Below are 20,980 nucleotides of genomic sequence, written 5' to 3' on the forward strand. Positions count from 1 at the left end.
TAACTCCAATCGCTACAATGTATAACGATCGCTTTTCTTCCTTCTCTTTTCCCCCGTTTCTTCCGCTAATCAAGGCTCAAACCTGCTGCTGCCGAGTGAATGCTGCAATTTGTAGCTGTACACTGCTCGCACCGTCTGATCTTGCCGACCGGCGTAGAGAGGCAGCAGATAAACTTCGGTAACAAATTGATTTAGGTGTCGATTCAATTTAGCAACCGACTCGAACGAAGAGTGCTTACAGCGCAGCCAGACGAATTAATCTGCTGTTTAACACTTTAGACACCCCAAAAATACCTCTCAATACCATCCGTAGGGGGGGAATTTTTGGGGGGAGCTTCTTCAGAGTGGACGGCCCGAAATTCGATCACCGGTTAGAATCGTTTCCGTTCGGGCAGCGTTACAGTAAGTAACGATCGTCAATTATGGTAAATACTTGCGCTGACTGATCATCGATCGCTGTACTGCTGAGGAGTCGGAGCGCACGGGGTGTGAGTTTCTGAATGAAAAACGCTCAACCAAGCACCTTCGATTACTAAAGAAAAGCTAATTTACTCGAGAGTCTCTCTCTCTCTCTTTCTCTGTCTCTCGCAATGCTTAAGCAAACGGAAATTGACTTATCTTTGCTCAATTTGGTGGTTAAATCGTAAACGGTAGTAGGCCTCACGGGCAAAGCACTGCGAAAGGTGCGAGGCTCGTAATCAAACAGTGTTCTGGCTTCTGGCACGCCACGGTCGGACGCGCTTCATCCAGCAGAACCCATCCAAATTGAAGCGTTTATTTTATGACCTCTAAGTGCAGCGCCGTGCACCATTCAATCGGATGCACTCGAAAAGGTGCTGGATGGTTGCGGTTAAAGGCCTTTCGTCACCAGGCCCGGTGGACGACACACTCTTGGCACCGTGATCGAGTGTGGACCACCGAACCCATCCTCTGTCTAATTGGCTAACGAAATTGAATTCAATTTTCAGCAAGTGCACCGGATGCACTTCCACTTCCATTCACACCGTCCTCCCATTTTTTTTCCCCCACGCCGTTTGCCATGATGAGATGGATTGCAAGGTTCTGCCCATTTGGACCAGCACAAAAAAAGCTCTCGCAACCGGAACACACAGACCCAGCTCGGGGTAATGAAAATGGATCACCAGCACCACGGATGCAAGCTTCTTCTGTGACAGGAAAAATAAAACCCACACACACACACACACTCTCAAGGGTACGCAACGATGCTTAGAGCCGAGAGTTAATTGAAAAGTGAACGGAGTCCGGAGCTCGGTTCGATCGAGCATATTCTGCACCGAAGAGCAGTGAGCGGTTTCGCATTCGGATAAAATTATTATTAGCGATAATAAACCGCTTCCACCGGCAGTCGGCAATCGAAGAATACACACACACACACACACACTAAGACCGTGTGACCGCATCTGTCGAACGATAACCTGCCGTACTGTTCGTAATCGTTCGGCAACATAATTGATAATAAACGCTTGTACGGGCCCTACGATACCTACGGCTCGGCGGGTTTTTGATCGCATCGCATCACGGTGAGGAACTATAATTTTCAGCAATTTAAATAATTCTAAATAATATAATTTTAAGCGCCGCCCGTGATAAAGCTAATGGTAATGAAGATCGCTGTTTTTTTTTTTTGCTCGCGTTGTTGTGTGTTGCCTCTTTGACGGTTAGAACCGGGGATTTATTTTACATTGGGGAGACTTGCCTTATTTTTTGTGTTGGGAAGAGGGGTTTGTGATTTGATATTGGTATTAAAACCGCGAGTAATTAAAAGAAGGGAAGGTTTATAGAGAGTAATTGTAGTTTGAAGCAAATTGAACCTCAAGCAATGCGTTCGTCATGATAGGACATTGTGTACTTGTGGCGGTTCGAGCCTTCAGGGATCCTTTGGCGAGAATACCTCTTGGTGCCTGTCAAAAAATCTAGCCATTCTCTTATCACGATGACACTCCTTCTAAGGCATTATGTCTGGGTATATGAGGCTCTAAGGATGACGACTTTAGACACCTCATTAGACGAGGCTCATAGGCCAATAAGGTGTCTCTTGTTAAATGAGACTTGAACGTTGCGACCATCTGACTCGGACAAGGCTTCTCTTGGACGATAAGTACATTGGAAAATAAGTAATTCTGGAAGATAAGGTACCTTGGGCGGTGAGATACATGCAATTAAAAGTAGGACAATCTAATTGGGGAGCCCGGTGATGGGAAACATTTTTCCCATAGCTTTTAGTATTTTTTACGATCAGTGTACAAAAATAACCCTACTAACCGACAAGGCACTTGCGAGATTGAGACTTCTTTCAAGACAGAATCTATAGGTACATGACGTCAAGCGTTCATCAGTTAAAGGAAGCCTCTTTGGACGAAGAGATTCTGCAAACGATAAAATCTCTTCACGGATGAGTTCCATGACGTAGAATCTTGGTTAGGTGAGGCACCTTTTAGAATAATGCACCTTGAACGGCAAGGCTCCCTCAACAACTCCTCTCACAGTTAAACATGCCTCTATTAATTGCTCATTTGATAGGTTGGTTCATTTGACGGAGAGCTATTCTATCGCCAAAATTTAAAATGACAGTTGAGAAGCTATATGATATGTACCTTTTCTCCTAAAATTCTGTCCATCCGAGTTCCCTTTCAAATGCTAAGTTATTCTTGAACTTCTTCCCAATCTTACCTTACTCATTGTTCTTATAAACAGACACACTTCACTCTATCTCAGTTTTCTCTTTGAAAAGAAGAGGTTAATCAAACATTACAATTACTCTTCTGCCGCTTCACCTCCCTCATTGGGCTCAGTGTGCTCACAATAAACACAATGGGATTAAAATTTCTCCGAACTCGTAAAAACGTACTCTTTGCTCTTGGCTAAAGTTCCAGCTGAACTTAATCGGAAACTCCCTCCCCGGTTCACAAAAAGCCCAGCGCCACACATCCATTCTAGATATGACTTTACGATCCTCGACAGCCAGTGTCGGTGAGTTAAGCCGCTGTCGGTTTCGGTTTTAATTCGCACCAAGATACCCGCCAGACACTTTCCGGCGCCATTTTATTCGCACTCTCGCATCAGGGTTTCTGCTTCTCTTCCCCTCTTGCTACCTCTCTCCATTAGCACCGATCGTGCAGTGAAACAAACGATAAGCATTAATTTAATTTTTCCATACTTTAAAACGGCATAAAGATAAACAATGCTATTACGAGCTTTGTTTTCTCCTTCCCTCTATTTTCTCGTCCGCATTCGTTCGCCGTTTGCTGTGCACTATTTCTTTAATTTCTTCTCGGAATTACATAAAAACGCAACGCAAAGTCCCTCCCAGAGTGAGCAACCAAGTACCGAGCTCCTCCAGCAGAAATCAACTCCCGAGCGCAAGCACTCGCAGTCGCCCAAGGAAATGTCGGCGTAATTACGTTAATGGTCAAGCGAAGCCCTTCATAACATCGCCATTTGCATCGAAAAGGGTTCACGGCAAGAGTGGAGCCGACTAAATTGAATCCGTCCCCTGCATGGCTGAGAACGTCTCGGCCCGCTGTGCGTAGGACCTTGCCGGTCAGGTGACATTTATCGTCCAACAGTGTATATACACACACACAAGGCTAAGTCAATTACTCCTACCAAAGCTTAATACTGCTTGGCTACACGTGAGATGCAAGCCACACAAAAAAAAGCAAAGTAAACGCGTACCGGACGATTTGTCACGGAGAAAAAAGGTTGGATTCGAGAAAATTTAATAACGTAGCGCAATTTCCATTACATACCGTACCACTAATGAATGATAAATTTAAATTAATTACTTCCAATCTCGACCATCAGCACCAGGCGTGTCATTGCGATTCCTCTCCTTCCTGGACGCGCTTTGCCGCTCCTGAGCCCTCCCGAGGTCGGAGTCCTTAAGCGGACCACTCCAACCGTACAGCAAACTAAAAACCCCCCCGCTCATGATTAACCGGTTCCGGAACGATTTAACTTGCGATGTATTTGCCATTATTATAAACCTTGTTTTGCCACTTCTCTTTACCGCTTCGCAAGAGTCTCTGATGCACTCCCGGTCGGGTTATTTATGCCTTTTAATGTTTTATATCAACTCCTTCTCCTACTGTGTGTACTCGGCAGATCATAAACACATTGCACTCACACTACTACAACTATGCTTTGCTATACGGGCGAAAAGTGGGCGGAGCTTGTCGTCTTTTCTGGTGGGGAGAAACGAGCTGTCAGTCTCGGAATATTTTCTTCCCCTTGTTTAGAGTATTTTTTTATTTTATCATTTTTATCATTAGATGATTTTTTTTTTTCATACTTCTGCTACTAACAATAAAGTTTATCTAACCTTTCTTTAAAACAGTAGACTAATAAACACCTCCCATTTTATTTGTCTGAAATAAATGATTTTTATTAGGCCATTTCTTTGGCCGGTTTTACCCCCCCATTTCGGTTCACACTTGTAAAATATACCCATTAGCGTAATATAAAACAATAGCAAACAAAAGCCCTCTTCGAGGATGAAGGTACAATAAAACAAAAACTGAACAAACAACGAACACAATTGAGCCGCCTCTACTCAATCAATACGGTGAATATTGTCTCCCTGGCGCGCTAAAACTAACCCTAGCAAGAACACAATGCGTTGACAAGAGTTTTTTTTTTTTCTTTCTTTAAAATAACGTGGACAGCTGGTGTCAGGAAACGCTATCCTTGTCCCGTGGAAACTGTGGCATTGGTAGATCTTTGGCAAAGCACTTGCAGTTGCAAGACGTCACCGGACACTCGGTGTTCTGGTTGAACCACTCCGTCAGATGTTCGGTGTGTCCTCCATGGCGGCAGGTTTGACACCAGCTGAACCATTTCGAAAATGGCTTCGATTGCCATCCGATCTGACCGTGAATGGCTTGGCTCTGCGATATGGCACCCATCGTAGTGCCCATGTGCAGCAAGCACAGTGCACAGCGAGGCAGCGGTTTACGGCAGTGTGGACAGGAGGATAGTTTGTGCATTGTGGTGGCGTTTCCTCGCAATCGAGCATCTTCCTGCAGTGCCATCGATACGTTCTTGCCACAGAAGTTACAGAGCAGGAAAACGGACCGGGAGCTTCGGGGTGGTGACCGAATGCTACCGAGCGTTATGTCCAGCTGGGATCGTTGCTCCCACAGGCCCCACACGTCCAACATATCCCGGTACGTTGCAATCCAGTACTGTACACGGTAGTTCGCCAACAGTTCCGAGGTAAGAAAGCGTGCCGCTATCAACGCTACCGTTTGCACATCTTCCGTCCGATCTAAATGGCTCTGCAGCAAGCTAATGCCATCGTTTGTCGCTCCCGTCAGCAGTAACCCATTTAAATCTCCCGTTTCAATGCAATTCGCCACCATGCCTTTCGTGTACTCGGCAAGCTTTACATCGGACAGAAAATTGCAGGCAAACGCCATGCGATCGCTAAGCGAAATTTGGGTTTCATTCGTGACCGTTTCGAAACCATCCTTTTCGTACGCCAGAAACGAAAACATACACCGCAGATACGGATCGTCTATCTGTGTGCGAGCCGCGCCACATTGCTTCCGCCACAGCTCGGACCGTTCGGCAGAAAAGCCCGACAATGCGATCGCCGCCACACGCAACAACGAGCTGGGATCTGACGCTTGATCAGCCCCGCGGCCCAAAATATCTATCGCCAACCGCACACGGAAGTGAAAGCATGCCAACAGGGCAGCCCTTGTGTACTCCCGTTTGGCGCACAGCTCGTCCAGAAAGGCGGTGAACGAGGCTTCTTTCTCACGCTCAAACGTCCAACCACAGAGCAGCTGAGCGATGTCACGCTGCTCGCTGCGGTATACCACCAACCCGCTGCACATACTGAAATCGACCCATTTCGTGTTGACTGGCTCGGATTGTGACATTGGCGGACCTTCCAGTGCGTTGCTTACACCCAGGATCTCCTTCAGTCCCTGCTTGTTGTCCTCCTTTACCATGTGGCCTAACATTCGCCAAACCGACTGTAGCCCATCGTTCTTTTCCACCAGATCGCCATTCCGCTGCAGATCCGCCATTAGTCCGTAGTTCTTCAACGCCCGGTGCTGCATTGTTTCGGCAATATCTTCCTCGCTGCTATCGATGTTCCACTGGTTCAGGGAGTCGGTCGGCGTGGACGAACGAGTTGGCGTTGCGAATTGTCTCAAATCGTTACCATTGTTACCGAACAGATTGTTGTTGTTATCCCACGATACAGCAATCCGTTGGGGAATGCGATAGTCGCATATATTGCCCACACTCGACAGCGCCAACATACGCTCCAGATCATACGGATGCCAGGAAAGATACGCCATCGAGGGCACTCGGCTCGTCATCAGCATGCTAGCCGTAGTTTGGAACGGCGATACAAACCTTTTCACCGAATGTGGTTCACCACCGTCCATCTCCGATCCGGGCCAATGCAAATCGATCAGATTTATCAACGGCGAGTCACGCTGAAGCGTCGACAGCACGGACGAACGGGTCGGGCACCAGGACAGTTGGCTTATGCTCTTCTGCATCTGTATCTGACTGATCGGCTTTTCCAACGAACGGAGATCCCACAGGTTGATGATGTTCTCGACGTAGCTTGCTAAATAGCGACCGTTCGGTGCCACGCACACACCGTTTACTGTGCGTGTGTTTGCGACCGTTGTGATGACTGGATTCTCTGCAATTGAAATGAGACATGTAAGAAAGTAATTTCTTGCACGGATTGCTATTCAGTAACACTTACGCCTTAAGTCCATCATCTTGATGTACTTGTGACTCATGCCTGCTATCAGCACCTGTGGGAACGTTTTGTCCCAGCATACCGAATGAGCTGTTTCTGACAATCCGATCATGTTTACGATCGCTGAAAAGAAAAACGGCATTCATTTTTTGTTTCTACCTCGAGTACTCCCATCCCTTACATGATTGGTTTGGTACGCCGCGTTCCGTGTCCCAGATTGTGATGCAATTGTCTGACCTGTTGCGATCGTGGCCCATCGCCAGGAAATTGGTTTCCAGCTCGCTCCATGCAATACACGTACAAGCGCGCGATATTCTCGGTGCTGTAAACAATCAGATATGCGCGTCAGAAAGGATTTCCGAACCCGGATCGAAAGGTACCTACTGAATTCGACATTGTTTTCGGTGACAAAGTTACATAATGCAACTTTCCCGTTCGGCAGTCCGGCAGCGAAATTGATCTCCCCGCCACCATGGTACGATGGTGCGACAGTACGCACAAACTGATAACGCGTCTCGAAGGCAATCAGTGTGGCAGTGGTCGATTTAGAGATGTCCAAATTGATGTCTGGAATGGGAAAAGGGAAGACAGGAAATTCGTTTCAGCTGATGCTTTCCTTATACCAAACTATCCACACTTACTCGATTTTTCGCCATGATCTATGATGTCGTTCTTCACCTGATACAAATTGATTTCGGAACTGGCTGCGGTCAAAAATCTATCCGAGTACTTCGGGAACCAGTGCAGCTCCACGACTGTTTGGGACATTTTGATCACTTGTGCTTCTAACGCATTTACGTCCGAATTCAAGCAGCGACTCCAGAAGCGATTACTTAATAGATTGCTTTGGAGAAATTATTACACCTTCTTTTAGAAAAGATTACACACTTTAAGCTTATTTGTTATCAGTTTAGTGTTGTTTTGGTTCTTCTTCTTCTTTTTGTCGAGGTATTACCACGGTACCACATAGGAATCCAAACTTAGGCTTTCCTTAGTTACTCCGTGGTTGAGGCTTATTACCACTACCCCTAGTGATTTATGGACCGGCTGCTGAGGCCATATGTCCTGATGTTCTATGGTTGTTACAATTGTTCTGTTCTGTTTTTCCGTCTCTCGGTTGTGGGAAGGTTCGTGTTTTGCTTTATGACGTTCTTGTGTGCGTGACTGTTCTTTGCATTTATATCACAGGATTGAGCGGTTGTGATTTCGATTTATGTTTCATGTAGCTATGTAATTCAGAACTTTATCCTATTGTCTTTTATGAATTTGATTATTTTAATCAATCCTAATGAGTCTTTTCTTTTCCATGTTTTTTTGAACGCTACTTCGTTGATGTGGGTTGTTTTTCTTCGTTCTAAGGCATATCTTTCGCAATGGAAGACCCTATGCTTGGCCGTGTCCGGCACATTACATGTACCGCATAGGCCGTTGTCCACTACCCTCATTTTGTGTAACCAGTAGTTACTGTGATCGTGTCCCGATATTAATCTGTTGATCATTTTTATGCCATGAGCTGGTAGTTTTAGTCGGTGATGCCACATTCTTTTCTCCATTCGAGTTTGATACTCCGCAAAAGTTTTGCCTTTGTGCTGGCTTATTTCTTTATACCACGTGTTAGCTTCCTCCTTTGCCTTGTTTTCGAAAATTGTTAGCGCGTCTTTGAGCGGTATTTTATTGTTTATGGTGTTGTTGCTTGTAATCCCTTCCTTAGCAAGCCTGTCCGCTACCTCGTTTCCCTCAATACCAACGTGGCTGGGGATCCACTGTATTCTGAGGTTCACTTTTATGCCATTGTTCAAGATTTCCGACACTATATCGTCCGTGTAAAATTCCTCCAAGGCTCCTTTGATAATGAGGCATGCCGCGCGACTATCAGTGAAAATAATTGGGCCATCTAATCGTTCCTTGATCACAAAGTCTAGAGCAAGTTTTATAGCGTACAGTTCTGTTGAGCATATGGACATAGGATTTTTCAGTCTATAGGATTGGTTTAGTAGTACTTGGCTGCCACTGATGATGTATATTCCTATACCGCAGTTTTCGTCTATCTTACTCCCATCTGTGTAGACTTGTATGGATGTGGGGGTGGTAATTGTGGTGTTAATCAAGTCAAGACTTAGCTGACGTGCTGTTGTGGGGTTATAGCGTTGTTTGCAGTTTTCTAAACCGGGTATTGAGGTGGATATCTTTATGGTACTACTACTTTGGATAGTATTATTGAATTGGTATGTGACTATGGATTGTAGAGTTTCATTGAAGTTTAGGTAGTTTTTTTCTATTTCTGATAGTCTGACGGTTCGACGATGATTTAGCTTGGAAAATAGGGCTTTGTTAGGTGCGGAATATGCTATTGTTTTTGCTATTTGTTTGCATACGAGATATTTGGCTCGAATGTGGAAAGGTCTTTCTGCTGCTATGGCATGGAGCGTGTTGAGCGGCGTTGATCTAGTGCATCCGGTTATTCTTCTTAAGGATTGATTTAATGTGATGTTAACCCTGCGAAGTTTGTTCTTGTTTGCATTGAGGCTAAATCCTATCCCATATTCTATAGTACCTCGTACTATGGCTCGATGTACTTGCATGGCCTTTTCTGGGTTGACGTGGTTAGAATTGTTGCAAATAGTTTTAATCGGGTTTAGTCTGTTTGTTGTTTTGGCGATTTGATTGTCAAGATGCTTGTTGAATTTTAATTTGTCGTCAATCGTTAAGCCCAGGAATTTGTGTTCTTTCGTTTGCTCTATCACTTCGCCATCTACATTTACTCTGATACTGAACTTGCTGTTAGGGAAGGTCATTACTTTTGATTTGGCACTGTTGATTTCTAGATTGAGCTGGCTGAGGCGCTCTTTTAGCCATGTGATGCTTCTTTGCAACGCTGTTTCAACTGCTTTTGGTGTTATTCCGGTTTCAATAATTGCAAAGTCATCCGCATACTGCAATAATCTGATCTTACTGTTGTTTAGTTCATGGCAGCTGCTCGTGTAGATGTTAAAGAGAGTTGGTGAAAGCACATCACCTTGTGGAAGACCGTTACTAACAATCCGTTTGATTGTTTCTTTTCCCACTGTTACTTCTAGGCTTCTGTTATTCAGAAAACTTGCAACCCATGCAATATCCTCTTCAGATATCATGTCAAGTCTGAGAATTTCAAGAAGTTCCTGGGTGAGTACGCTGTTGTAAGCGTTTTTAACATCTATAAAGACTACTCCCGTGTATTTTCTTTTTGCATTGTTGTGAAGAATTTTATGAACCAGGAGGTTTACAACAGTCATCGTGGATCTATGTCTTCGGAAGCCAAATGTGGTTTCCGGAAGGATATTAAATTGCTCCAGGTGCTGTGTTATATTTTGCAGGACTGCTGAATTGACTATTTTAACCAATGTACACAGAAGTGCTATAGGCCTATAATTTTCTACACAGTTTGTGTCTTTTCCAATTTTGCCAATTGCTACTATCTTGATTTTTTTCAGTTTTTTCGGTACCCTTCCATTTTGGTACATGTTATTCAGTTCTTTGATCAGTACCAGAACCACTTCATCATTCAGCAATTTCAGGGCTTTGTATGATATACCATCAGTACCAGGTGTTGTGTTTTTTTTATTGGCTAATATTTTTTTCCATTTCTCCAAATTCAAGATTTCGATGTCTGAAATGAATTGTGGAGCGTACTGCCATCTTGGCCTTTTCGGGCTGCTGAAGTTTAACTTTAGGAATTTTTTCGCATTTTCCGTACTTTCGGCTATTATATTAATGCCGTTATTGTTGATTGGTTTTCCATGACATTTGTTCACAAGGTCCCACAGTTCTTTGCTAGTGCTGTCCGAGTTGACCTTATCTAACCATTTTTCAAAGTTTTTCTTCTTCTCCACTTTTTTTAGGAACTTGAATTTAGCTAGGTCCTTTTTGGATTGAATCAAGTTTTCTATACTACGGTTGCGATTAAAATTTCTTCGAGCTTCGTTCTTTTTTTCCCAAGCCCTTTGGAGCTCTTTACTCCACCAGCTTTTTGGTGTGTATTCAATGGATTTGGTGTTTTGTTTCATGATTTTCTGGAGGGTATTTTTAAGGCTATCTATGGTGGTATTTTCGGTACTACTTATATCACAGATTTGTTGTTCTACTCTTACCATATTTATCACAGATCTTGTTTGTACTTTGGTAGGCTTTTTTAAGGCTATGTGAATTATTCTGTGTCCGCTGTTGCCAATGTGTTGGTTTGTGACCTTACGTTCGACATCTAGAACCATATTAGGTGTAACGATGGTTAGGTCAATGGCAGTATTTTTTTTATTTACATCAGGGTTTATAAAGGTATGTTCCTTACTATGCACCAGTACCAAATCGCTGCTATTAACTTCTTCCAGCGTGATTCTTCCCCTCATGTCACAGAAGTGGTTGCCCCACGCTGTGTGATGGGCGTTGAAATCACCCGTTATTATGGCTTTTGTGTTGTTGACCGTACGAAGTAGCAGCTTGAAATATTTGGCGAATATGTGTTTAGGTGTGGTGGGTTTCACATAGGTGCTGATTACCATTATATTCAGCCCTTTTAGTTTGATACCAGTAGATTGCATGTGTTCGTTCTTAGGGTGTACCTGTACGCTTTCTACTCGATATTTTTTATGTACAAAGATGCTACAACCACCATAGCCATCTTCTCTGTTTTGGTAAAAATGATTGTAATTATTTATTCTTGTTTTGCTTGCAGTGTGATCCACTAGCCAAGTTTCTTGCAGGCAGATCACATCAATGTTTTCGTTGCTTAAGATGTGCTTCAGCTCGTCTATGTTGTTTAGTAGTCCTTGTATGTTTGTTTGTGTTACTTTGATGTTGGTTTGTGCAGCCATTTTAATAGTAGAGTGTATCTTATACTATTTCTCTGAATCGTTTGGCTGCATACTCCTTTCTTTGTTCTTTTGTCATTGCTTTGAATGGTATATTTTCTTCATTATTTTGTGTGTTATTAATGTTATTCATAACTCCTGAGTTGGTCGAGGGGGCTATGTTTGTGGATGAGATGTTATCTTCGTCATCTGATGTGTTGATGATGATCGTTTTCGTCATGGGTGGTGTATTAATTGTTTCCTTTTCTGTGTTGTTTTTTTCTGTACTTTCTGTGCTATTTTTAGTTTTTGTATTATTATTTTCTGTTATTTTATTATTATTTTCATTATTGTTTGCTGTAATTTCTTTGTTTTCTTCGTTGTTGTGATCATTAGGTGCGGTTTGGGTGTTTTTCTTATTGGCTGTGTATGTGGCGTAGTCTACGGTGGTATACTTCCTAGGGATGACAGGAGCAATGTTCCTGCGGATGACTCTTGCTTCGCGCATTGTTACTCTCTTTTCTACCTGTATTTTCTTGATTTCACACTCATCCTTATATATGGGGCATTCTTTGTCAAGCGTGCCATGAGCATCTCCACACTCTGCGCACTTTGCTAGGTTTTCACACTTTTCGTGGAATGGTTGGCTACATTTCGCACATTTTTTCTCTCTATAGCAGACTTTTTTTGTGTGCCCAATGCGCATACAATTCATACAACGAGTGGGTTTGGGAATGTATAATTCCACTCTTTCAGTAAAGTATCCGATATCGATCTTCCTGGGCAACACTGTGCTGTTGAAGGTGAGTATTGCCGACCTTGTATTTACTATTTTACCAACAGCATTTTTCCTCTTCATAATTTCCACCTTGGTAACTTTCTGGTCCTTTAAACCATCCAGGAGTTCTTCCTCGGTTAGAAACAAACATGCATCACACCTAACAATGCCCTTTGTGAGGTTAAGCGATTCGTGCTCGTATACTTTTACGTTCAACGTGCCGCCCGGGTGATTGAGGTTAAGTTTTGACAGCTTTCTGGCGTCGCTTCTGTTCTTCATCTTCATGAGGATTTTGCCATCCCTCAGCAGCGTCGTTTGTACCGGTTTGCCATTAATGGCAGTCTCGACTGACTTTCGGAATAGAAACGGGTTAAATGTTGCTAACGTTTTCCCCTCTGTGATACTCTCTACCACCATAAATATTTCTTCGTTGTCACACATTTCTTCCAATGCTACTTTCTCCCCTCTCATCTTCCTTTTCCTCTTCCCCATCACTCTATGATCCTCCCCGAGGATCTCATAATATGACCCGGGGGAGCCTCCCCCAGGGTCCACCACCCCCATCCTTAATTACTTATCCTATCCGTATGTCCTTAGCTCGTTTGTCCAAAATCAAGGCGGTTGCTTTTAAATCAATAGCTTTTTGCTTTTTTGTGAATTTAAGGAACTGTCACTTCAGAACGTGGTTGTTTTGGTTGTGTTTGTTTATGTTGCCCGTTTCCGACATGTCCCGCAATAATTTTGACAGTTTGACAGCGTGACTCCACACGGTCACGATTCTCGACAACAATTTAATTTAAAAAAAATACAAATTCTCTTTCAACTTATTTGCAACACTTTCATCAGAAATAAAAGTCAAATTTAAACAAAATCTTATTTTTAAGCACCAAACACCATTCCTTTTCTTAATTTGTGTGCTATTATTCAATTACTCTTGTGTGCGTCCAACGAAACGATGTCAAATTATCTTGAAAATAAATGCCCCATACGAACTTGCTTGCTCGTAACTGACTTTGCGTCTGCTTAAAAAAATCAAAACATCCACGAGAGGAGCGAAAATAGTTCGAGCCACGTTAAATCGCGTAAACTACACTGTTGACCAGGTAATGCACTCCACGTTAGCACACAGCTTGTATATTTGCAAAGGAGTCATTGTAAAATGTTCGTGAATTTGTGAGAAGTATTGAAGAAAGTTGAAGAAAGTGAGCGCGTCATCCCTTGCAAATCGGCTTGCCATTGACGAAAGAAAGTTCAGTGACGCCTAGCGAAGGTGGTGATGAAGGACTTTTAATTGAGATCATTTGCTTACCGACCGACCAGACCAAGCACCGGCCGTGTTTACGGTGCTGTCGTCCACATCCTATCCTGGCGCCTATCTGTTGCACAAAGAATCGAAGAAGTTCAAGCGTTGGTTGCGTGGTACAAGTGGTGAACCTTTTTAATCTATTTTTGGCCGAGTGTTCAATAGCTTGGTAGAAGCAGAGCAGACAACACAAAAATCGGACGAACGGCCTGATGAACATTTCATGGATTTTAAATTTAGCATTCCCGATACACTTGAAGGCCTCGCTATGATTTATATGAACGTTGTCCTTGTAAACTTTACCTAACCATTTTTTTATTTTGGTTTTTGGAACCTTTCCATCGTTACAGAGCGTGAACAGAGGACGCGGAACGTATTTGCATCAACAGTAGAGCGGTGAAGTCAACGCGTCCGTCATACCGGCCTTACTTTCCCTGCCAATTGCACGATGGGGGTTATTATATCCAGATTTCGGGTAGGTACTTGCTTCACGCCAATAACCTTTGAGCGAGAGAAAACTGCAGGTGCATCGGTGGTGGCTTACCGGGGTAACGATGACGCACGCGGTTTGGCGGTATCGGAGGAAAAGGTTCGCGATAAGCAACGACCGACAGCGCGCTGGGGTTAATCCGATTTAGTGATTACAATCCCTACGATAGGCGGAATTGATAATCGGAAGCGAAAAGCGCCTCGTCGCCGGAATTGTTTTGTTTATTGCCATTCGTATTTAATAGGAGTTTTCACTTTTATATGCAACTATTAGTTTACAACCGCCAACAGACGGCAAAGACCATGTTCCGGAACGTAGCTACAATTCAGCTTTCGACTGCACAAAAAGTACAGACACACACACACGTTACGTAAAATTAATGGCAAAGGTCACTCTACTTAGCTAATCAAATGCCGATGATAAAGCCCGGACCGTTGCACGACGGAGAAAAGGGCACCGGACTGTTTGCGTTAATTAATTTGCGAAACATAGCGACCAAACAAAACAAACCGAAAAGGAAAAGTGATCAGAAAATGAAATAGTTCAACAATTTTGGAGAACGTAAACGCAGTGATGGTGTGGGTTCCGAGGTGCTTTCAGCGTTAAGACGCTCGTTATAAATATTCAATGCCGTCAGTCAATTGGCCTGCAACGTTCACGCGATACCAACCAACCGACCCCAAAACGGTGCAGACAAAGCACGGCAAAATAGGAAGCAAAACGAGGCAAGATTGGAACTGCAATGTGTTACCCCCGCTCGCCGAATGGAGGTGCACTAATGATTGTCCAGCGCCGTCGTCGCGCCTTCTCGTGCTCACCGAACCATGTGCAGCTCTTTTAAAACGCCACCCAACTAGCCAACAACTTTTACCTATCGTTTTTAATTTATCTTTGCTTCGCTCTTGCGGTTTAGAAAGAGAAAAGCACTTTCCAGAAATTGGAAGAACTGGAGGAAAAAATCAAAAGCCTCGAAGCCTACACAATCAGCACCCAGGAACGGCGGAAACGTTTCGTTGGCCGGTTTCTCGTTACCTCGATCGTGCTGTACATAGTGGGATCGTTGATCTTTTACTTTATCTTCTTCCCGCCAACGTGGAACGAACGGATCGTCTACTCCGTTCCACTGCTCATCTGTCCTATACTGTAAGTAACAATCGCAATCGCACCCAATTTCCTTAAAATTCTAACGCCATTTTCTGCCGTTCCTCCTTTGTAGCATTTTCGTCCTAAAACGGGTACTAGCATGGCATTACGAACGAAAGCTACGCTTGAACGCGAACAAGCTGAAGGATCTGCGCACCGACAAAAAGAAGATCCTGGAGAATGTGATGGAGAAGGAAACGTACAAGGTGGCGGTAGAAATATTGGACAAATTCGGTGACAAGTCGCACCGCATTCAGACGCAAGCGTTTAGCGCATCGCTTACGCCGCTCCGTGCCCCAAAACCGATGCCCGTCGGTCAACCGGCTCCCCGCATGCCGACACCAAACGTGCCCCAACGGCAGCAGATATCTCCTCCCTCGGTAGCGGTACGTCCGGCGACACCGATGACACCGCAGATGCGACCAACCGGTCCCATGCTCACACCACACACGGCACCCGGGTTAATGATAAGGGGGCCACCGCCGCAGTACCGTCAACAGAGCCCCATGTACGGTGCGCGTGTAAATAATGCAGTCTACCGAAGAACTCCGTTCCCGATCATCAACCAAAGCGAGAAGGGCGTGCTGGAGAAGATGGTCGATTATTTGGTGGGCGACGGACCGACCAATCGGTTTGCCATGATTTGCGCCGAATGTTGCATGCACAACGGTAAGGCTCTTTTGCCACTAGACATACGTCAGATTATTGATCAGATTTGTACATTCTACAGGAATGGTTCTAAAGGAAGAATACGAGTACACTGCTTTCCGGTGTGCGTTTTGTAATGCATTGAATCCGGCGAAAAAGCAGCGCCCCGTTGCTCCGCTGCTCCCCTACGAACAGAATCAGCTTGACAGGCTTTCCCAGAAGCCTGACACAAGCTCCGAATCGGAAGGGGATGAAGATGGGGAGGAGGTACGCTCCTCGGCCGGGTCGTCTCAATCGGGCGAACCACGAAGCCCGGGCGTCGGAGAGGAAGAACCATGTGAGTACATTATTATGAACGGTGTGACGGTCCAGATCAGAACCAGCGTTACCGTAGACATGAAGAAGGACCAAGACAAGGAGCACCATACCTTTATTTTACTTATCGATACTCTTTTGCTTGCAGTCGAACCAGAGCAGGAGGTTAAGGAAGGAGAAATGCTGCGCAACATTGCCAACAGTGAAGCGGAAAAATCGCCCGACGTCAGTGATGCTGCTGGTGGTAGTGAAGCATCGACACCAAACGACGACGACGACGACGACACCACAGGGACGCCGGCGACGCTCAGCAACCCCGACAGTACCGAAGTGCCAAGTAGACCGGAAACCGTGGGGTCGAAAAAAGTGGACTGAACTGATTTTTACCACTCTCGCGGATCAAATTGTTGCGGTGTTGTTTTGTTTACCTTGTTTTTCTACACCTATTGATCTAAATGTTTCACCTCTTTTAAAAATCTATATCAAAACATCGTTCTCTGCATTTTTTTCCGGACTGCCGCTAGCCCGACAACGATTGCTCGCTGCAGTCTGCCAACACTGAGATTAGATTTCACAATAAGCTAGCTTTTCCATTACAAAAGAAAGAAAGAAGCAACAGGCGACAGGTTGACTGGGACCGTCGTGTACAGTCCTGCATTTAGGAACAGCACTGCACCACCAAGCACCCAAGGTAGAGGAAGTTTCACTAGTCAAAAACAAAACATAAAATGTATCTTTGGAGCGAAAACAAAAAGGCGCAACCGATCGGGTGTGATCATTGATGAGTGAAAGTAGCGGTATATTCGGTAACAATTGTGTAAGTGAAACTCTTTGCCAACGCGATAGAACGTGCCTAACCTAGCGGAAGTGTGGTAGTAATTGTGAATTTGAATCAATATTTACAGCATTTTCTTTCTGTTCCTTTTTGTTTCTTGGAAAAGCGCAAAAATGTGGCCAGTCAGTGCACGTGTGAGAGAGTGTGCGTGTGTGTGTGCGGGAACTGTAGGTAAAATTGCTAGTTAAATTACTAGGAAAAAGGACTCGTTTGTTGATCTTTGAACGCTCTTGTTGTAATTTTAGTACTTAGCGTAAGGCCTTGCAATAAAAAAAGAAAGAAATAACATGAATTTTGTCCGGCACTACCTGTGGAGTCGCCCAAAAAGGCATAAGAAAGAGGAAAAAATGGCGCATCTTCATCTGAGAGATATTATTTACAATTTATTCTACAATCAATCACAACAAGCATTAGTGACACGTCATGTTACCGTGCTAATATGTAAAACTAATCGCCGTAACCGTACATCCAAGCAGCGGGATCAGTAATGCGAGGTTTGGCGTTTTCTTCCCGGCGGCCTGTCCGGTATTTCTTCCCAGCAGAGGCTGAAACAGCGCGACATCTTCCATCGTTGAGCTCCAGCCTATGATCTACGGTTAAAGGCGTCCATTAGTACGTAGTTACGTTTATTATCCTGATTCCCGACTTGCCTGTTCGTCACGATTTTGTGCCTCAAGCCATGCTTCGAGCGGTCGGAAAAACTCCAACAGAGGATCAACGGACAGGCGGGATGTTTTGCCACGCGTTAGCAGCTTGATCAGCTGTGCCGACGATAAGGATGCTCCTTGCTGCATGACGTCGCTGCTCGAAACGGCAAGAAAAGACACCACGTAAGCATGCGGCATACACCAAAGAACCCTCAACAGTACCTTAGTATTCGTCCAGCTTCACGCGACCGGTAGATGTCACACGTATGCAGCGGACCGTAATGTTGTGCCGCCTGGCACAGTTCGGAGTAAATCTGAAACTGAAGCACGGTGGCCACAAAGTATTTGATGTAATCCTGATCGGATATTACATGGTACTTTGCGCCGGCATCAAAATGTTCGAAGCCTCGGCCTGTCGGAGGGATGACTCCTTGGTAGCGAAGCCGCAACTCCCACCAGCGTGCATTCATCCCGACTGGGCCCTTCTCGAAGACGTACCAACGCCACTGTAAAAGAGTGTGAAGAGCAATTTTTTGTAAGAATCATCAAATGCAAGAGAACAACGGTTTCCTTCAAACCTTTTCCAGCGCCAAGCTGAATGCCATAAACGGTAGCTTGTCCAGCGCCAAGTTTAGCAGATACTCGATGTTAACAATCGAGTTGCCGTTCGCCACCGTCACCGGACTATTCAGTAGCCCGATCTTCTGCAGATGAGCCGGACCACCAACGCTCAACGTAATAGCGTTGGCGAGAGCTTCGTGAAACGCAGGATTGGGACCCTCGCGATACAGGAATGGCTGACTCGCGTACTGCATGTAGTACTGGATGTGAGTCATCTCGTGGTGCGCCCCGATGAAATCTTCCAACGTCACCTGCGTGCACTGTTTGATGCGAAAGTCCACCTTATTGCAAAAATCCCATGCAGACGCACTGCACTGCTGACCGTCGGGCGATTTCTGAAGCACGGAGTTGCGCCAGAACTCCGGCGCCATCGGGGACAGTCCAATGGAGGTGAAGAATTCTTCCGCCGTTTGAAATATCTTCATCGGAGTGTAACCTTGCCGAACCATCTCCCCCGACACGTCGGGCGTTTCGGGTGGTCCCGGCTTAACGATGTCGATCGTATGGCGCCAATTCTGTGCCCACATGTTACCGAGAAGATGGGCCGGCAGTGGACCGTCGCGTCGGACCACGTGCTCTCCATAGTGACGAATCAGACCCTTCCTTACGAACGTAAACAGCTGCTTGTACAGCGGCTGCAGCTGACCCCAGAGATCATTCACGGTGAAGAAAAAGTCGCCATCCTCGTACACCGATCGCATCTGTTCGCCGGCATCGTGAAACCCGTGCTGTTCCGCTGCCTGGTTCGCTAGGTTCAGATACCGCATGAAGGTGTTCTTCACCGGAGGACCCGTCTTTTCCCGCCACGCTACCCAGTAGTACCGGAGCTCCGGTTCCGATCGGCTCGTCTCCATGATGCGCGTCAAATCGGGACTAATCTTCAGATCACAGTACCCCGTGAAGGCTGACACGTAGTTCGAGCTCGGATATCCACCAGCCGCGGACGAGAAGGCCCCCAAATCGGTAGCCTCCGATGCGGTGCGTCGAAAGGGACACACTTTGGCACCGTTGTAGTTGTCTTTCAGCAGCATCAGCACATGCTGCAGTTCCGCATATTTACCATCACCCAGCCCGCAGCGGCCCTGCTGCACAATCCGGCCCAGCTGACGCCGTATGCTGGTGTCGGCGATGCGTGACGAATCGAACGACACTGCTCGGCGCCAACTGATACACTCCAGCTTCGAGGCTAGGTTTTGCTGTTCGCGCATACGACGCTTGTTATATTCGGTGCCGTTGGTCGAGAAGCGCCATTCCGCGTTCGCTACACGGTTACACATTTCCGCTGCTTCACGATCAAACTCACGCAAAAACTGGATCGCCTCCGATAGGTTATCATTGCTCGTCTGGAAAATGCGGAGGGATAGGAATTCTTTATAAACAAAGATCTCTGGTGCCTTTGATTCAATTCCTGTGTACCTCAGTATAACGAAGATCACTGATCTGACCGCTCACGAACAACGCTCCAAGCAGTGTCCAACAGAACCAAACACGCACCATGATGCTTAAAGCGATCTTCCAGCACAAGCACGACGCATCACTGAGTAAGAGCACCCTTCAAACGTATCACTCCACACCTTATATTGAGCACCGAAATATTCTCTTTTTCTCTATTTCTTACAAATGCACCACTGCTTCGAAGTTGTGAAGAGGACCCTCCCAAACCTAAGCCTGCACTAGAGCGCGTTGTGCTGCACTACCGCGATCGCCCAATTCCATCACAATACTGGTGGCCACAGAATCACGTCGTCAAGCGGTAAGTCGTAAGCTTTACAGCTAGTAGAAGTGATTCTCTCGTGATTACCCCCCCGCACACACAACCCCTGGCTGGAGGCCACTTCCTGGATTTCCCCCCCGGGCGGTGGGAGAACAGGAAGGGCAGCAAAGGGCAAAAACTTCTTACGATGAGGCACATTTGATTACAACGTAGATGATTGTTTCGGAAGCTACACACCGTGACGGTACCGTACTGGGCGAAAGCAAGATAGATCTTGTGTGCACACACAGAGAAAAGCCAGCTGATGCGTACGATCGTGCCTACACCGATCCCGGTGTGGCCTGTGGAACCGTTTTTCCTTCCCCCGAAAAAGAAAACTGTCTTTCTATGTCAGCCGGAGATTAGTCATTGCCTACCAAATTTGCCTAAGCGAGTTCCGCGTGCGCATTTTCACGTAAAAGGTTGGTTGTTTCAATATTTATTTGTCTTAAGACACCAACTGTTAAAAGAATAGAACTTGCTGCTACACCTCCCCAATAACTGTGTCTCTCCGCACAAAGTACAGCCAGCGTACAGTTGGTGTCGGGCTTTTCGCGTGGTTCCACACCAGAAAACGCAATTTTAACTAAACGGTAACAGTGTGGTTAGAATTGGCCCTCTGGAACATGGGGACTTACAACAACAAGCCGTTCAACTTCAAGAAAACATTTGCGAAGTAAAAGTGTTTACTGGAGTCCTGCCTGGCAAACTAATCTTTTCTTCAACCCATTAAAGGCAGAACAATAAAGTTAGAATAAATTTAATGTTGAGATTTGACTATAAAAAACCTCGCAAAAAATGGCATTGTACTGCGATATGACATTAGACATCGTCGGACGAGAAGGAGACGGACTCTAATCGTGCTTCCTCCAC

At 45.3% G+C, this 20,980-nt stretch overlaps 3 protein-coding genes across 4 annotated transcripts; 1 reads left to right on the forward strand and 2 right to left on the reverse strand.

Moving 5' to 3' along the window:
- Positions 1-4,264: 4,264 nt before the first annotated feature.
- Positions 4,265-7,674, reverse strand: LOC118517089 (GATOR complex protein MIOS-like). Its single transcript, XM_036062942.1, has 5 exons — positions 7,393-7,674; positions 7,136-7,318; positions 6,933-7,073; positions 6,755-6,874; positions 4,265-6,688 (listed from the first exon to the last, which is right to left on the reverse strand). The coding sequence occupies exons 1-5, from the start codon at positions 7,517-7,519 to the stop codon at positions 4,692-4,694; spliced, it is 2,568 nt and encodes an 855-aa protein (XP_035918835.1). The 5' UTR covers positions 7,520-7,674; the 3' UTR covers positions 4,265-4,691.
- A 5,648-nt stretch (positions 7,675-13,322) lies between these two features.
- Positions 13,323-17,378, forward strand: LOC118517091 (endoplasmic reticulum junction formation protein lunapark-B-like). 2 transcript variants are annotated; one of them, XM_036062944.1, is made up of 6 exons: positions 13,323-13,455; positions 14,006-14,130; positions 15,059-15,288; positions 15,362-15,957; positions 16,019-16,273; positions 16,400-17,378. In XM_036062944.1, exons 2-6 carry the CDS (start codon positions 14,104-14,106, stop codon positions 16,624-16,626), a joined length of 1,335 nt encoding a protein of 444 aa, XP_035918837.1. In that variant the 5' UTR covers positions 13,323-13,455; positions 14,006-14,103; the 3' UTR covers positions 16,627-17,378. The 2 variants fall into 2 exon arrangements, with proteins under 2 accessions (XP_035918837.1, XP_035918838.1); XM_036062945.1 differs by lacking the exon at positions 13,323-13,455 and adding an exon at positions 13,578-13,780.
- A 71-nt stretch (positions 17,379-17,449) lies between these two features.
- LOC118517090 (angiotensin-converting enzyme-like) lies at positions 17,450-20,106 on the reverse strand. Its single transcript, XM_036062943.1, has 5 exons — positions 19,771-20,106; positions 18,312-19,697; positions 17,956-18,239; positions 17,737-17,887; positions 17,450-17,676 (listed from the first exon to the last, which is right to left on the reverse strand). The coding sequence occupies exons 1-5, from the start codon at positions 19,849-19,851 to the stop codon at positions 17,521-17,523; spliced, it is 2,058 nt and encodes a 685-aa protein (XP_035918836.1). The 5' UTR covers positions 19,852-20,106; the 3' UTR covers positions 17,450-17,520.
- Positions 20,107-20,980: the final 874 nt, after the last annotated feature.

The sequence above is a fragment of the Anopheles stephensi genome, unplaced genomic scaffold, assembly GCF_013141755.1.
Source record: "Anopheles stephensi strain Indian unplaced genomic scaffold, UCI_ANSTEP_V1.0 ucontig49, whole genome shotgun sequence".
In the NCBI taxonomy this organism is placed as follows: domain Eukaryota; kingdom Metazoa; phylum Arthropoda; class Insecta; order Diptera; family Culicidae; genus Anopheles; species Anopheles stephensi.

Bases quoted from the DNA above. Each gene is read 5' to 3' on its own strand.
- LOC118517089 (XM_036062942.1), bottom strand. From the start codon at position 7,519: ATGTCCCAAACAGTCGTGGAGCTGCACTGGTTCCCGAAGTACTCGGAT. The intron at 7,319-7,392 runs GTAAGTGTGGAT...TTCCCATTCCAG, and splicing joins AGATCATGGCGAAAAATCGA to ACATCAATTTGGACATCTCT. The intron at 6,875-6,932 runs GTAAGGGATGGG...TTTTCTTTTCAG, and splicing joins CGGCGTACCAAACCAATCAT to CGATCGTAAACATGATCGGA.
- LOC118517091 (XM_036062944.1), top strand. From the start codon at position 14,104: ATGGGGGTTATTATATCCAGATTTCGG. The intron at 15,958-16,018 runs GTAAGGCTCTTT...TACATTCTACAG, and splicing joins CGAATGTTGCATGCACAACG to GAATGGTTCTAAAGGAAGAA. The intron at 16,274-16,399 runs GTGAGTACATTA...TTTTGCTTGCAG, and splicing joins CGTCGGAGAGGAAGAACCAT to TCGAACCAGAGCAGGAGGTT.
- LOC118517090 (XM_036062943.1), bottom strand. From the start codon at position 19,851: ATGGTGCGTGTTTGGTTCTGTTGGACACTGCTTGGAGCGTTGTTCGTG. The intron at 18,240-18,311 runs GTTTGAAGGAAA...ACTCTTTTACAG, and splicing joins TCAGCTTGGCGCTGGAAAAG to TGGCGTTGGTACGTCTTCGA. The intron at 17,888-17,955 runs GTACTGTTGAGG...CGTTTCGAGCAG, and splicing joins GAAGCTGGACGAATACTAAG to CGACGTCATGCAGCAAGGAG.